This window comes from Budorcas taxicolor, chromosome 14 (genome assembly GCF_023091745.1).
Source record: "Budorcas taxicolor isolate Tak-1 chromosome 14, Takin1.1, whole genome shotgun sequence".
NCBI lineage: Eukaryota > Metazoa > Chordata > Mammalia > Artiodactyla > Bovidae > Budorcas > Budorcas taxicolor.
This window is the reverse complement of record NC_068923.1, coordinates 39,572,049-39,588,018: the sequence shown is the minus strand read 5'-3', so window position 1 is coordinate 39,588,018 and position 15,970 is coordinate 39,572,049. Positions and strand designations below refer to the sequence as shown.

The 15,970-nt window shown below is 37.3% G+C and overlaps 1 protein-coding gene across 1 annotated transcript in view; it reads right to left on the bottom strand.

The window, feature by feature from the left end:
- RAB2A (RAB2A, member RAS oncogene family) overlaps positions 1–15,970 on the bottom strand; it is a 65,127-nt gene that overhangs the window by 15,774 nt on the left and 33,383 nt on the right. Inside the window, exons 4-6 of the mRNA XM_052651467.1 lie at positions 8,136–8,218; positions 7,616–7,708; positions 1,513–1,624 (exon numbers count right to left, since the gene is read on the bottom strand). Coding sequence (XP_052507427.1) covers positions 1,513–1,624; positions 7,616–7,708; positions 8,136–8,218 — 288 coding nt within the window. The remainder of the gene's footprint in view (positions 1–1,512; positions 1,625–7,615; positions 7,709–8,135; positions 8,219–15,970) is intronic.

Below are 15,970 nucleotides of genomic sequence, written 5' to 3'. Positions count from 1 at the left end.
ATGTGATTAAGAAAAGTGCTGTTCTCTCAAGACTGTGGAAAATTCCTGCCCTGATCAAATTTAAACAATTATTTTCATTATTAACCGCAGATACAGAATTTTTGTAATAATGCTGCCAAAACATTAATGAAATATACTTCATTTAAATGTTCAGTCAAATGACAATAGTAATTTTCTACTTATAAATAAATACCTATTGTGACTTGTTAAAAATAAGAAAATGAACACAAAGGCTTCAGAGTTAAAACTAGAAATTCAGAATTACTTTCCGGTAGTGGCTGTCTTGTCATTTGACTTCATAGGACAGCTCTTTCATAAAATACAGATAGTTCTGGTTTTAAGGTTCTCAAAATCAACAAGAAAATCCACTGTTAATAATCAATAACGATATGTTTCATATGTCTTGAAACCACCACAACACACTAGCCCCTCCAGTTTCAAATCCAACACCTCTAGGAAAAGAATGTATCACTGAAACAGGCAGCTTTCTATTTTAAGTTAAACAAGAAGACAGAATGGATTTCTCTCTGGGTTTGCTGTGTAAAGTAAAACATTTTCATATGTCTTCAAGTTGCAATTAATTGGTAACACAGGTAAAGCATTAGTTGGAGCCTGTAAGAAACATATTAAGGACAATCACAGAGCACCTCATTAAGTGGAGATGAGCAGGATATCTTACCTAAGAATTCTTCAGTGAAAATACCAATGCTGCTGAACTACTACAGTCAACTTCTGGGTTCAACAGGTAATTAGACGAGTATTATTCTTAATAAATATGTATTCACTGTTTACTATGTGGAAGGCACAGGGCTAGCTGTGGCCTAGGACCCCTATCCTTAAAGCACATGCTTCTCCAATCATTGCAGAATCCCTTTCTGCAGCTGCTTTTAAAATTCTTACCCAGAAGGCGGAAACTGCAGCATTACGCTGTGCAAACTACATATTTTCTTAGGTCTCATTTCTCCTTTTAGAGAGGATTAACTGCCTACTCCTGCATGTGTAGTAAATAAATACCATATCCCACATACACAAAGCACAGGAAAATATGGTGTGTTCAGAAAACTTCCACAGTTCAGGCTGACAACAGAAATAATTGAGATACCACAAATCTTATTTATTAAATATGGCCATGTTGTGTATAATGTTCCATAGCAATAATACTTCCTCTATTTAAGCAGAAGTGGATGCAAACAGCTACAAATGTTTAGTGTCTTGAAACACTTCAAATTTCATTACTGTTCTTTTTTTTCCCTCTTCAGCCACATTAAAAAAGATTTTAGGGAAAGTATATACAAAGATCCGTTAAATCATTCTGACTTCAAGAGAAGTGTCAGAATATAATTTAAGAATCTAATATAACATGAATGTTACAAGGTATTTCAAAGGAAAGAAATTTTCTACTTTCAACAACTATCTGTGTCTAAAAAGCTTATGGGGTATAACCAACAAATGATTAACAAATGATTGCTATTATGTAGAATGATAAACATTTTTAAAAGGCCTTTTATTTACCTCTTCTACATTAGAAGCAGTCTTAGCAGAAGTTTCCATGAAGATAAGTCCGTGTTCTCGTGCAAAAGCTTCACCTTCTTCCTTTTTAACTTCTCTTCTAGATTCTAAATCACTGAACATGGGAAAGAAAGGGCTCAGTTATCAAGCAACACAGTACAATTAGATTCAAAGTTGTGCTGACCATTCTTCCAATTAATTTTTCACACATAATCATCAACTGCATTATCCTGCGTATTACGAGAGTCGAAGTGCACACTGCTGAGCTTCAAAGAACTAACAATCCAAGCAAAGAAAGATTCTAAGTTAGAGTCCTAGAATGCTAAACCCAGAGAAACTCAAAGGGAACATCAAGCCTCAAATCCCACCTTTGAGTACAGCAGGTTCCGAAAGAAGGAACTATCTTACTCAACATAGTTCACTAGGCTCCTCATCCTGCAGCCAGACTCAGAGTCTGAATATGATTAAAAATAAGTCACACAATCCTCAGAGACTACAGGAAGTTGACTGATAAAATTCAAAGTACTACTGAAACATTAATTATTATTCATCCTAGTTGGTTTAATTCCCAATAAAACTGTTAATGAATGAAGAGAGAGAGAAAAATAGAAGTCTAATTTAGAAAGTTTGGACAGAAGTATGGTATTCATTTTTATCATACTGGAATTGTATCAGTTAAGGTAGGGGTAAAAAGTAGCTGTCTCTTCTTCAAGTATGTTTTATTGTTAAAAAAAAAATTAAACTCAGTCTGCATAACTGGATGAAGATAATCTATCCAACAGGATCTGGGGACAGACCACTCATCAAATCAGACATTAAACACCTCGCCCCCACCCACCCCGGCCACCTCATGGAGCTTATATTCTAGCAGGAATAAAAAATAACGGTTGGGGTACACCCTCAACAATGATACGGCAGTGTGCTACTGTCAGCTCCCTTTTCTGACAATCATTCTTAAGACTTTTGTTATCTGAAATTAGCCTTAAGTTACACAAAATCTTCAAGAAAATACTTTCCCTTAACTGCCCTTCATCCCATTTTATGTGTATCAGTTCAGTTCAGTTGCTCAGTCGTGTCTGACTCTTTGCAATCCCATGAACCGCAGCATGCCAGGCCTCCCTGTCCATCACCAACTCCCGGAGTCCACCCACACCCATGTCCATTAAGTCGGTGATGCCATCCAACCATCTCATCCTCTGTCGTCCCCTTCTCCTACCCTCAATCTTTCCCAGCATCAGGGTCTTTTCCAATGAGTCAGCTCTTAGCATCAGGTGGCCAAAGTACTGGAGTTTCACCTTCAACATCAGTCCTTCCAATGAACACCCAGGACTGATCTCCTTTAGGATGGACTGGTTGGATCTCCTTGCAGTCCAAGGGACTCTCAAGAGTCTTTTCCAACACCACAGTTCAAAAGCATCAATTCTTTAGCACTCAGCTTTCTTTATAGTCCAACTCTGACATCCATACATGACCACTGGAAAAACCATAGCCTTGACTAGATGGACCTTTGTTGACAAAGTAATGTCTCTGTTTTTTAATATGCTGTAGAGGTTGGTCATACCTTTTTTTCCAAGGAGTAAGCGTCTTTTAATTTCATGGCTGCAATCACTATCTGCAGTGATTTTGGAGCCCAGAAAAATAGTCAGCCACTGTTTCCCCATCTATTTTCCATGAAGTGATGGGACCAGATGCCATGATCTTACATTTCTGAATGTTTGTGTATGCCATGTTTTATTTAAATAATCCCTTATTTGGGGATATTTCAAGTTACTCACAAGTTTTCCCTACCAGTATCTCTGATGATGTCTACATTTGCAAATGTTGTATTAGCAGAGGGTTAAGGATGTGTACATATAAGGGGTTGTTTGAACAAAAGAAAGTGGCACTTCAGTGTTCAGTTCTTCTGTTTTAGCACGCATTTCTTCAGTTTTCCAGGCATAAAATCATATTATTGTCTTTGAGTTTTCACCCCATTAATCCCACTCAAATCACTTTTACTACTTAAGTATCTTTCTTTCCTAAACCATTTTCTTAACTTATGCTTTCTTGTTTAGGGTATTCTAATCCTTTAACTATTAAAAACTTTCATCTTTGTAGACTCTGCTTTCTAATTTCCTGTATAATCAATTCCCAATGCCACAGTTAAGAAATATCTATGTCATCTGTCATTCTGACTAGGTCACTACCTTTCTCAAATGGTTCCACTGGCTCCCTACAGCTTAATTCACCTAACTCAAAAACGGCTTACTCTCTGTCTCCAGGTTTACCCCAATTCCCCTTATCTGATGATAATCCCATTTATCTCTGTTCATTGCCCATTCACTCTTTGAATGTCATACATTTCTTTTTTTTCTTAGTTTCTTCCCTAAAATGTCTTTCCATAGCTAGTGTATCCTAAAGAACTACCCTTCTACAATCATTAGAAACATGTTTGGTATACACTATATTTTGCTCTTTCTTTTCACAACTGAACTTACAGGCAGCAACCAAATTTAAGCCACCTAAGTGGCTTCCCCAGTGGCTCAGTGGTAAAAAGCTGGCCTGCCAATGCAGGGTTCGCTCCCTGGGTTGGGAAGACCCCCTGGAGAAGGAAAGAGTAACCCACTCCAGTATTCTTGCCTGGCAAATCCCATGGACAGAGGAGCCTGGTGGGCTATAGTCCATGGGGTCGCAAAAGAGTCAGACATGACTTAGTGACTGAACAACAAGCTGCCCCAGTCTCATTTTAGACACAAGGAAAACACTGGTAAGATAAAAGTGTGAAAATTTTCTTTATTCCTCAAATATTCTCCTCTTATTATTTCACACATATGGTAGTATGAATACTTCCATGTTACTGAATACAAAGACCAAAGCTTCCCTCCAATAGCCTTAATCTTAAAAGAATTTTGATATCTGAGGGGAATGACAGAATCAATCCCCCATGGATATGGAGGGACAATTGTATGTTCTCCTAACAGCAAACCTCAATTAAAATAACACTAAAAAAATTTAATCTACTCAGTATAATATTTACTTGTTATATTACCTTTTTAAAAACAGCTTTATAGCAATATAACATTAAAAAAATACATTTAATAGAAAACTTGATGAGTTTGATATGTGTATACCCTGTGAAGCCACCATTCCCCACTGTAATTCACCTGTTCCTTCCCCTGTGCCCTAGGCAACTAATGATCCGCTTTCTGCTCTTAAAGAACAGTCTGCATTTGCTAGGGTTTTACATAAATGGAACAACATAACATGTCTCCTTTATCCTCTTTTTTCTCGGGTAAATACTTAGGAGTGAAATGGCTAAGTGGTATAGCAAATGTGTGTTTATTTTCTAAAGAAACTCCTAAATTATTTTGCAAAATCATTGTATGATTTTATATCCCCACCAGCAGTATGAGAGTTTCAATTTCCTCTAAATCCTTGCCAATACTTGTTAAGTTGATCATTCTCTATGTAAGTAATGTTTGACAAAATCAGAATCCCTAAAATTTAATATGCTTTTTTCTAGAGTTTTTTTAAAAATATCTTTAGCTCTTACATTGAGGTCTATAATCAATTTCCAGTTAATTTTTGTATATGGTGTGAGGTAAGGATCAAGGTTAATCTTTTGAACATGGCTATTCAATTGTTCCAGCTCCATTTGAAGAAAAGATTACCTCTTCTCCTACTGAACCATGGCATCTTTATCAAAAAACAAACTATATATGTATAGATTGACTTCTGATTTCTCACTCTGTTTCACTCATCTATGTCTATCTATGCCAATATCAGAATTCCAGTAGTTTTACAATAAATCTTGAAGTCACTTTACTGAAACCAGCAAATCCTCCAATATTAGCTATTCTATGACCTTCACGTTTTTAAAGAAATTTTAAAATCAGCTTGTCAATTTCTACCTGCTTAAAAAAGGCTGAAGCATTTTGATTGGGATTACAATGAATCTTCAGATCAATTTGGGAAAAGCTGACATCTTAAAAATATTTATTTTCCAATCCATGAACATGGTATCTCTCTCCATTTATTTATTTTTTGGACTAAAAGATTCTACAGATAAGAAAGCAGTCATCTAATAGAGGAAGTTTACAAAGACTATGGTAACTACAGCTTAGAACTGGGAAATCAAATAGCTGTGAAAAATATATATTTTTAAAATTGTTTAGGGATTACTTATTTTTTGAGACACAGTTGACATATAACACTGTAAGTTTAAGGGATACAATGTGTTGACTTGAAGCATTTATATAACACAATATGACTACCACTGTAGCATCAGCTAACACTTCCATCACATCATGTGTCATTTTATTTTATGGTAACAATGTTTAAGATCCTTTCACAGCACCTGGTACACAGTGCAGTACTGTTAACTATAATCACAGCGCTGTACATGAGGCACCCAGAGCTTACTCATCTTCTAACGACAAGTCTGCACTCCTTTAACCAACATCTCCCCAATCCATTTGTTTACACTACTCTCTTACTATCCCTTTAATATCTAAAGGATCTGTGGTGATGATACTCTTTTATTCCCAAAATTGATAATGTATGCCTTCTTTTCTCAGTCTTCTCAAGAGCTAGCTTTTAGTTTTACTGGTTTTCTTTTTATTAACCTCCTTATTTATTTTTGTTTACCTTAGGTTTAAATTGCTCTTACCTTTCTAGTTTTAATCTTAATGTAAAGTTTAGGTTACTGATTTGAAATTCTTCCCTAATAAAAGTGTTTTGTGTTATAATCTCCCTCTAAGCACTGCTTTAACTGCAACCCTCAAGTTCTCAAGGATTGTAGATATACTAAAGAGAAACTAACTTATGAAAAACAGGTACTAATGCAAGTAATTCTTGTCCATGGAAATGCAAGCTGAGCCCTGGTGGAATACAGCTATCAGTCTGTGAATTTTGTTCAGTTTTGTATCCATCTGTAAATTCACTTCAGCATTCCTTATTTGATTATCAACGTGTGATATTTTGAGTTCTCTTTTGAACCAACTGTATTATCTTACTGGTTCCCTCATTAATGGATGAAATAAATAAAAGCTTTGTTGGGTTCATTACCATGTAACAGTCATGCTTTTACATTTCTAAAAATATTATCTTTTAATACTATTTTATAAACCTGAAGAATGAATGAATTCTGTATCTAGCAATTTTAAAATACTAGTTTTAATTGTTACCACTGTAATTTTCTACTAAATTAGTGAAAAATTTCCTACACTCTTTAAAGTTTATAGAAACTATGGTCAAGAAACTGTTTTCTGATGTATTATACTATCATTAAAAACATAAACACAAGGACATTCATTGTAATTAACAATACCTAGAGATATAAAGTAAAATAAGATTGTGAAAACAATATTAAGATGACACTAATATGTAAGTCCTAGAGGTAGGCTTAAAAGTACTAAACATGGTATCTATTAAGCAATATTATTAATAAAAGTGTTTCGGCCTTCAAGTAGAAATACACCTGATTAATCCATGTATTGCATTAACTCATATAATACATATTATTAAATCATTGAAAAAGGGAAAAAATGTTTTTCTGAGTTCTACACAGATCCTTATTTCTATTGCCAAGTATTCTGGATAATACTGAACTTAGCCACCAAACAAATCAGTGGGTTTTATTTTAAATTACTTATCAGATCTGGTGGCTCAGGTGGTAAAGTCTCTGCCTACAATGCAGGAGACCCGGGTTCAATTCCTGGGTCTGGAAGATCTCCTGGAGAAGGAAATGGCAACCTACTCCAGTATTCTTGTCTGAAAATCCCATGGACGGAGGAGCCTAGAAGGCTACAGTCCATGGTGTTGCAGAGTCAGGTTCGACTGAGTGAATTCACTTTCACTTTCAATCAGATAAAACTCCACAAAAATATTCTTTAAAATACACCTTCCAACAAAAATTATTTCAAATAATAATAAATTCCAATAAAGCTTATGATCTGTATTTTAAAAACCAAAAGAAACCTCTTATATTCTAAAAATTTCATCATTTAAGAAATCAATTACTTATATTTTGGACAATGTACAAGACAGGCACTTTAACAGTTACCACATAAACAGCTATCCATCTTCACCATTATGCAATAAAGATTTAAAGATATAGTCGTTTTACCTTTTATTTCCAATAAGCATAATGACCATGTTGGAATTGGAATGCTGGCGGGCATCTTCTAACCAGGTTGTCAAGTGGTTGAATGTGTCTCTCCTAAACATAAATGATAATCTGATGACTATTTTCAAAGTATTTTCCCTAGTGCTATACAGTGAACAGTATACATTCCATTAAAGATTATTTTTAGCCATATGCAATGATGAAACAAGAAACAGATTTTAAGTACAGTATCTGGAGTCATGGCTCAATGACTTTAGTTCAGTTTAGGAATTAAATGTAACCTCACTTCAGGAAATTCCAATGTATAAATATCATTACCAAACTGATCAACTTGGAATGCTTATTTATATAAGAGAGAAACTAAGTTACAGATTTCTGTAGGAAATTTAAATTTAATTCAAGACACACAGGTTTTAAAGTCAAGCAGTCAGGACAAAAAGGCAAAGTTATACTTTTACTACTGATACTCAGAAAAATTCTCTGCATTGACCACTGAGCGAAACAATCTGCAAGTTCTCACCTTGTAATATCATACACTAGCAAAGCCCCTGCTGCTCCTCTGTAATATGACCTTGTGATGGAACGGAAGGACTCTTGCCCCGCCTGTGAGGAGAGAAGAAAAGGTTGAGAGTTGCCTTTAATAAGCAGTCCTCTACGATTTCTTATTATTCAAATGTGGAATATATGGACAGGGAGAGAGTACATAAAGGAAAAGAAGAAATCCTAACTTCACCAGTCTTAGGAAAAAGTCACATAATACCACTACTGCTCAAGTCAACGAGACGCACATGCAATCCACACCCCCCACCCCCCAAAACAAGACCTCGAAACCTTTTTTGGCAATCCCTGACAACCCAATTTACTGAATGGCTTCACAATACATGAATCATTATTAGAACACAGAATGGACTCCTAGCAACTAAGCTCAGAAGACAAATTTGAAAGGAAGCAAATAACCCAGAGCCTCACATTTGAATTCAATAACCCACTCCCTGGGGCAGCTGTTGACACTAGAATAAATAAAGTCCATTGTAAATAAATGATGAATGACATCTTTACGCCCACCATCTGCTGGTGTAAAGGTTGTTGGAAGGCCAAGGATGCAGATTTTATCAGTTATATCATAAACTGCAGTGAGCTTTCAACAGCGATCAGATGGAATTCTTTGAGCAATCATTTTATTATGAAAAACAGAAAACGGTTCTGAATTTATGAAATTCTTTTCTCTACACTTAATCAATTTTCTCTGTATTTGATATATAATGCTTGTCAAAAGGCAGGAGGGCATAAAAGTCATCTTAATACCCACTTGTGAAAACAGACTTCAGAGATACTAGTTAATTTCTCTCTTCTACTAGTGGCACTAGTGTTCTGCTTTTTAAGAAAGGCTGGTGTGGGATATGCCTTTTGCCTCTGAGTTTAAAATTGAGGCAGTTCTTATCGAAAGTAACTTCATTTTTAATCATTTCAAACTTTGAGAAAAAAATGGCATGTAAATTAAGTACACAACAAAGCCTGTTTTCACAATTTTTTAATTAAAAATCTAGTAACTCCTTGCATTCTGAGTTCTGATCTTCCAGCGTAAATATTCAGTCCATCCCACCCTCAGAATGCAAACGGACAGCTCAGGTTCTGCCCTGTTTTAGTAGTAATACTCAGGTGCTGTTACTGTGGTTCTTACTATCCTCCCAGGGCCTAGCACTGGGTCCGGCACACACCAGACATGCAGAGAAAGCCTGCTGGGTGAAAGAATGAATTCTAATGTCTCAGGCAAACGCACCACACGATTATCACTCCATCCTGATGTCACATCCATACTGATGTCCACCTAAATGAGTGGACATCAGTAGGTCCTAACATACTAAGATTCAGTAAAAAAGAACTCCTCCCAGTGGAAACTAAAGAATGAGACCTTCTTTTGGTAACTTAAAAGTAATTCTGGCACTATGTCTTGCGATAAATTAGATACTGAGAAAGCCATCACATAAAAGGGCTGTAAAAAGAGCCAACTCATTTCACAGAGTTTGAGGTTAAAACACTAGATATTAGCTGGAAGTATGAAACTACTTATAATTATTTTTATAAAATTTATTGGGACACAGCTTAAAAAAAATTCTCTCAAATCCAAGTTCAAAAGGCCAGTCTTATGGGAATTTCCTCTTTAACTGCTTAGCATGGGAAAACTAAGGACTAGATTTTTAACAGATTTACTTCACTGTGAATGATATATACCAAGGAAGGATTACGTGGTAAACAATACAAAAAAGGTAAGTATTTTATGTGTTCAAGACGAAAATCACGTTTAGAGCTCTTCTATCTCCCAAGTCTATACAAAGAGCAAACGTAAAAGTTCTTTAAATCGATCTTGGTGGGATCTTCTGTGGGATGAATTAAAATGAATATAGTTGACCTTTGAACAACATGGTTTTGAACTCTGTGGGTCCACTTATATGTGGAACTTTTTCAATGGAAAATAGTCTGAGGTTGGTTGAATCCACGGACATGGAAGAACCAGGGATAGGAAGAACCATGGAGAAGAAGGGCCAACTATATATCCAGATTTTTGACTACGGAGGGTTGGCAACCCTAACCCCACACTGTTCAAGGGTTAACTGTACATTGCTACAGGTCATACAGAATAACTCTTATGAGATCAGCACATATCTGTATATCATTCCCATTCCTCCTAGATTGTTTTACAAAGAACAAACATGTTGCAATATGGAAATAATGTATATTATGCATCACTTTATACTAAATCCACTGGATCTGGATCTTGCCATAATTACAAAATCAAACAAAAACTCAAGCAAAAGATGACAACATTCCAAGTGATTGTTATGAACGCAGCTATGCATCTTAAAATCTATGATTACTCTGTAATAAGCAAACATCAGTATTCACAAGTTTCTTGAGACCTGATTTGTAGGAACAATATTCCATACTCTGGCCTACTAAACAACTAACTGCAGAAAGCTAGCCCAATGGTTAATTATCTTGATCATATTAAGGCAAAGTAACTAAGTCTTTAAAAAACACTTTAATATAAACCTGTCCAAACTGTGATCAACTGATACTGTTTTAAGTGAAAAGAAAATCAATTTATGATATATAGATGTTTTTCATCCTCTTCACTATAAGATGGTGGCTTAAAGAGATTTTAGAAGTTTGAAACTGAACAAGATACAGCATTATTTGCAGAAAGGGACTCCTAAAAGCAGCCAAGGATATAAAGATTCCCCCAAATTGGCTTCTCTATGTGCCTTTCTGTTGATAACAATTTTTGTAGTAACCCGTTTGGTAATTTAACTGCTCCTCCTCTTCTGTTACCTCCATTAATATACAACTCTACATGCATCAAGCTAGCGTTCAAAAATCCTTACCCTGAATGTAAATCCTAACCTCTTGGGCATCTGATTTCTATTTGTTTCTCTAGAATTTTATATTATTTTTCAATAAAAGTCTTATTCATACAGCCATTTTTTCCCTACTGGTATTCTATCCATATTCTGAATTTTCCTGCTTCTGTGCCTCTGTTTTAACTCTCTGTCTGAAAATTTTTCTCTTCTACTTCCCCACTATCTATTCCCTCTGAGGACCAGTCCAAGCTCCATAATCTTCTCACAAAGCTAGGAAGCTTGTCCACCAGAGCCTATACTTAGCCTTTCCCCCTCACAAATCCAAAAACAACTTCATGTGATCATTTGGGTCTAATACTATTGACTAGATAAAATGAACACACTAGTCACATGCTTATCTTTTTTCCTCCTTAGATCTCCTTGTCGGATAGCCCAGTTCAGAATAGTGAAGTGTATTTATAGCAGACACTCAAATGTGTCATCTTGAATGATCCCAAACAGCCAATAAAGTTAGAAAATTAACATTTGTGAGAATCAATACTACAGTAATACCTTTTAGTTTCATTGTTAGTCATTTATCTAACAACTCCAGCTACATGGAACACAGCTGAGAGCCAAAAAGAAAAAAGGATTTCTAAGTAGCCAACTGAGCTGTCCAGGGCCCAAACATGGAATCTCAGGTACTTTACTCAACTTAAAAATCTAGACCTGTGATCAAGGACTGCTGTTATCAAGGAAAAAGATTCTGAAGTTTACATGCAAGAGTAAGACTTCTGGTTTGGATGACGGCAAGATTAACAAGAATAACAGTAATTTTTAGGCTGTCTTAGTGTCAACAGCCAATGGCACCCCACTCCAGTACTCTTGCTTGGAAAATTCCATGGACAGAGGAGCCTGGTGGTCTGCAGTCCATGGGGTCGCTAAGAGTCGGACACGACTGAGCAACTTCACTTTCACTCTTCAGTTTCATGCATTGAAGGAAACAGCAACCCACTCCGGTGTTCTCGCCTGGAGAATCCCAGGGACGGGGGAGCCTGGTGGGCTGCCGTCTATGGGGTCGCATAGTCAAACACGACTGAAATGACTTAGCAGCAGCAGCAGCAGTGTCAACAGCAAGGATGGAGAAAAAGTCAACCGGGTCTATTTAATTCTAGGTTTTTAAAGGGAATTTCATATAGAAACTTAAGAAGATTCTGAGAAGAAAAATAAAGGTTGCAAAGATCTAGGAAAGAAGAGGTGTTGAATGCTTTGACAAATTTAAGAATATTTACTTTGAAAAAAGACTTAAGAGGATGTAACTGCTGACTTCAGATGCTTTTAACATTATCATGTAAGAAAAACAGGAGACCACAGGTGGGAGGCAGACATTAATGTAGAGTGACTTCAAGCAAAGCATGCATGCGAAGCACAATATATGAAAAACATATTAAAGAATAATAAGTAGTTTAGTTCACACTACAGTAAAGGATTTGGGTTGCACAAGAATGTTTTATTAGCTAAGGAAGCAAACTGGTTTTTGTAAAACAATCACTTCTGGAAAAGAAGAAAAACTATCAATACAGAAGTAGACAATAATTTCCTTTTGGTTCAGTTCAGTTCAGTTCAGTCACTCAGTCATGTCTGACTTTTTGCGACCCCATGAATCGCAGCATACCAGGGAGTTCACTCAGACTCACATCCATCAAGTCAGTGATGCCATCCAGCCATCTCATCCTCTGTCGTCCCCTTCTCCTCCCGCCTCCAATCCCTCCCAGAATCAGAATCTTTTCCAATGAGTCAACTCTTCGCATGAGGTGGCCAAAGTACTGGAGCTTCAGCTTCAGCATCATTCCCTCCAAAGAAATCCCAGGGCTGATCTCCTTCAGAATGGACTGGCTGGGTCTCCTTGCAGTCCAAGGGACCCTCAAGAGTCTTCTCCAACACCAGTTCAAGAGCATCAATTTTTCGGCGCTCAGCTTTCTTCACACTCCAACTCTCACATCCATACATGACCACAGGAAAAACCATAGCCTTGACTAGACGGACCTTTGTTGGCAAAGTAATGTCTCTGCTTTTCAATACGCTATCTAGGTTGGTCATAACTTTTCTTCCAAGGAGTAAGCGTCTTTTAATTTCATGGGTGCAGTCACCATCTGCAGTAATTTTGGAGCCCCCGAAAAAAGTCTGACACTGTTTCTACTGTTTCCCCATCTATTTCCCATGAAGTGAAGGGACCAAGGGACCGGATGCCATGATCTTCGTTTTCTGAATGTTGAGCTTTAAGCCAACTTTTTCACTCTCATCTTTCACTTTCATCAAGAGGCTTTTTAGTTCCTCTTCACTTTCTGCCATAAGGGTGGTGTCATCTGCATATCTGAGGTTATGGATATTTCTCCCAACAATCTTGATTCCAGCTTGTGCTTCTTCCAGCCCAGCGTTTCTCATGATGTACTCTGCATAGAAGTTCAATAAGCAGGCTGACAATATACAGCCTTGATGTACTCCTTTTCCTATTTGGAACCAGTCTGTTGTTCCATGTCCAGTTTTAACTGTTGCTTCCTGACCTGCATATAGGTTTCTCAAGAGGCAGGTCAGGTGGTCTGGTATTCCCATCTCTTTCAGAATTTTCCAGTTTATTGTGATCCACACAGTCAAAGGCTTTGGCATAGTCAATAAAGCAGAAATAGATGTTTTTCTGGAACTCTCTTGCTTTTTCCATGATCCAGCAGATGTTGGCAATTTGATCTCTGATTCCTCTGCCTTTTCTAAAACCAGCTTGAACATCTGGAATTTCACAGTTCACGTAGTGCTGAAGCCTGGCTTGGAGAATTTTGAGCATTACTTTACTAGCGTGAGATGAGTGCAATTGAGTGGTAGTTTGAGCATTCTTTGGCATTGCCTTTCTTTGGGATTGGAATGAAAACTGACCTTTTCCAGTCCTGTGGCCACTGCTGAGTTCTCCAAATTTGCTGGCATATTGAGTGCAGCACTTTCACAGCATCATCCTTTTGGTTAGAGATCATTAATTAAAATCTCTAGGAAAGAAGGGAGTTTACATATTTTACTTTTCTTTTTCTACGCAGTTTTGAAGTCTCGTTGCTTGAGAGAACATAAATCCTGAAAGTTACGAGATGCTACAAGTTGGGGGTGGGGGAAACACTAAGAAATGGTGTATGCATAAATCTGCACTGCAGAAAGAGGAAACAAGGAAGCATAAAAAGAGAGTCCCATATATGATTCTGGAACAGAGCAAGGCAGAGATTTAGGGTTTCGCATTTTGGGATGACTGTGTGGTACACAGGAAAGATAAGGAAACCTAGGTCTCGTGACAGCCTTCAGAAATTCGCTCGGCATTCTTGAGAATCCAGTCTGTGAGACTGAATATTCTTCAAGGTACCTTCCTTCAGTAACGGCTATTAAAGGTGACAGGTGAGACACTAAGACTAAAAGATTAGGAAGAAAAAGAAAAACCAGGGGCATGCGGCAGTAAAATTCCCTGTATTTTCCATTTCATTTACTAGTTTAGAGACACGCCGTTTGTCGTCTTAAACCTTTTGGGTTTTCTCAACTAGGGTTCAGTGAAGAATGAAGTCCTAATTGCCCTAAGGTAGTGGTGCTTACAGTGGGATACCTGGACCCCTGGGAGTCCCCGAGACTCCTGAAGGGCCCATGAGGACCCCATTCCCCAACTACCTATTTGTGTGAGGTTGTATTCTCTTCATCAGTTCAGTTCAGTTCAGTTGCTCAGCTGTGCCCGACTCTTTGCGACTCCATGGACTGCAGCATGCCAGGTTTCCCTGTCCACCCTCACCAACTCCCGGAGTTTATTCAAGCTCATGTCCACTGAGTCGGTGATGCCGTCCAGTAGCATACTGGGCACCTACCGACCTGGGGAGTTCATATTTCAGTGTCTTATCTTTTTGCCTTTTCATACTGTTCATGGGGTTCTCAAGGCAAGAATACTGAAGTGGCCTCCATTTCCTTCTCCAGTGGACCACATTTTGTCAAACCTCTCTACCATGACCCATCTGTCTTGGGTGGCCCTACACGGCATGGCTCATAGTTTCACTGAGTTAGACAAGGCTGTGGTCCATGTGATTAGATTGGTTAGTTTTCTGCGACTGTGGTTTTCAGTCTGTCTGCCCTCTGATGGAGAAGGTTAAGAGGCTTATGGAAGCTTCCTGAGGAGAGAGACTGAGGGGGAAACTGCGTCTTGTTCTGATGGGCGGGGCCATTCTCTTCATAGACTTCAAGAAAACAACACACAAAAGACTTGATGCAGAGGGCGACACAAGAATCCAGCTGTCTTCTACTAAGCAGAGTGTAAAGACAATTTTCAAAATGTAACAAAATGACACTCTTCACACTGGAAAATAGCTTTTTGTCTTGGGAAAATGGTCAAATTCCATAAAAATTGCATTGTTTACCCTAATATACAATGAGCTTAATCAGGGTTATTCTATAATCAATTAATAATGAACTGTTTAATATGTTTCTCAGCTTTAATCTCTAGTGATAGTGATAGTTATAAGCCACATAAGCAAAGGCTCTTTGAGGTCTCTACATATCAAATGTATACAATAAAGTACTTCTCTTTTATGCAGAAGATGGGAAAATAAAGAAAATAGTCATGCAAATAACTTTCCGTGGTTCAGATGAGAAACTGCCATTAAAAACTAAGTGACAGGATACTGAACTGGCATTCGATGAATGTAAACGACAGGACTGGGAGCAAAGTAGCGGCAAGTGCTCAGGACTAAATCATACTTTTAGAATAAACTAATAAACTATCAGATCAAGCGACTCTATGGTACGGACATTCATATATTTTAATTCACATGTATACTTTAGACATACTGCTTGTTTTTCTTAAAAACATAGTTTCTGGAGCACTTCTATTTATATCCCATAGCCTGAGAATTTGCTCAAATATGTTCCCCTATACCTGACACCCAGCATACCTCTGTTGAAAATATTGCATGATAAAAATGAATCTTTTCTGTTACCACATTTTATG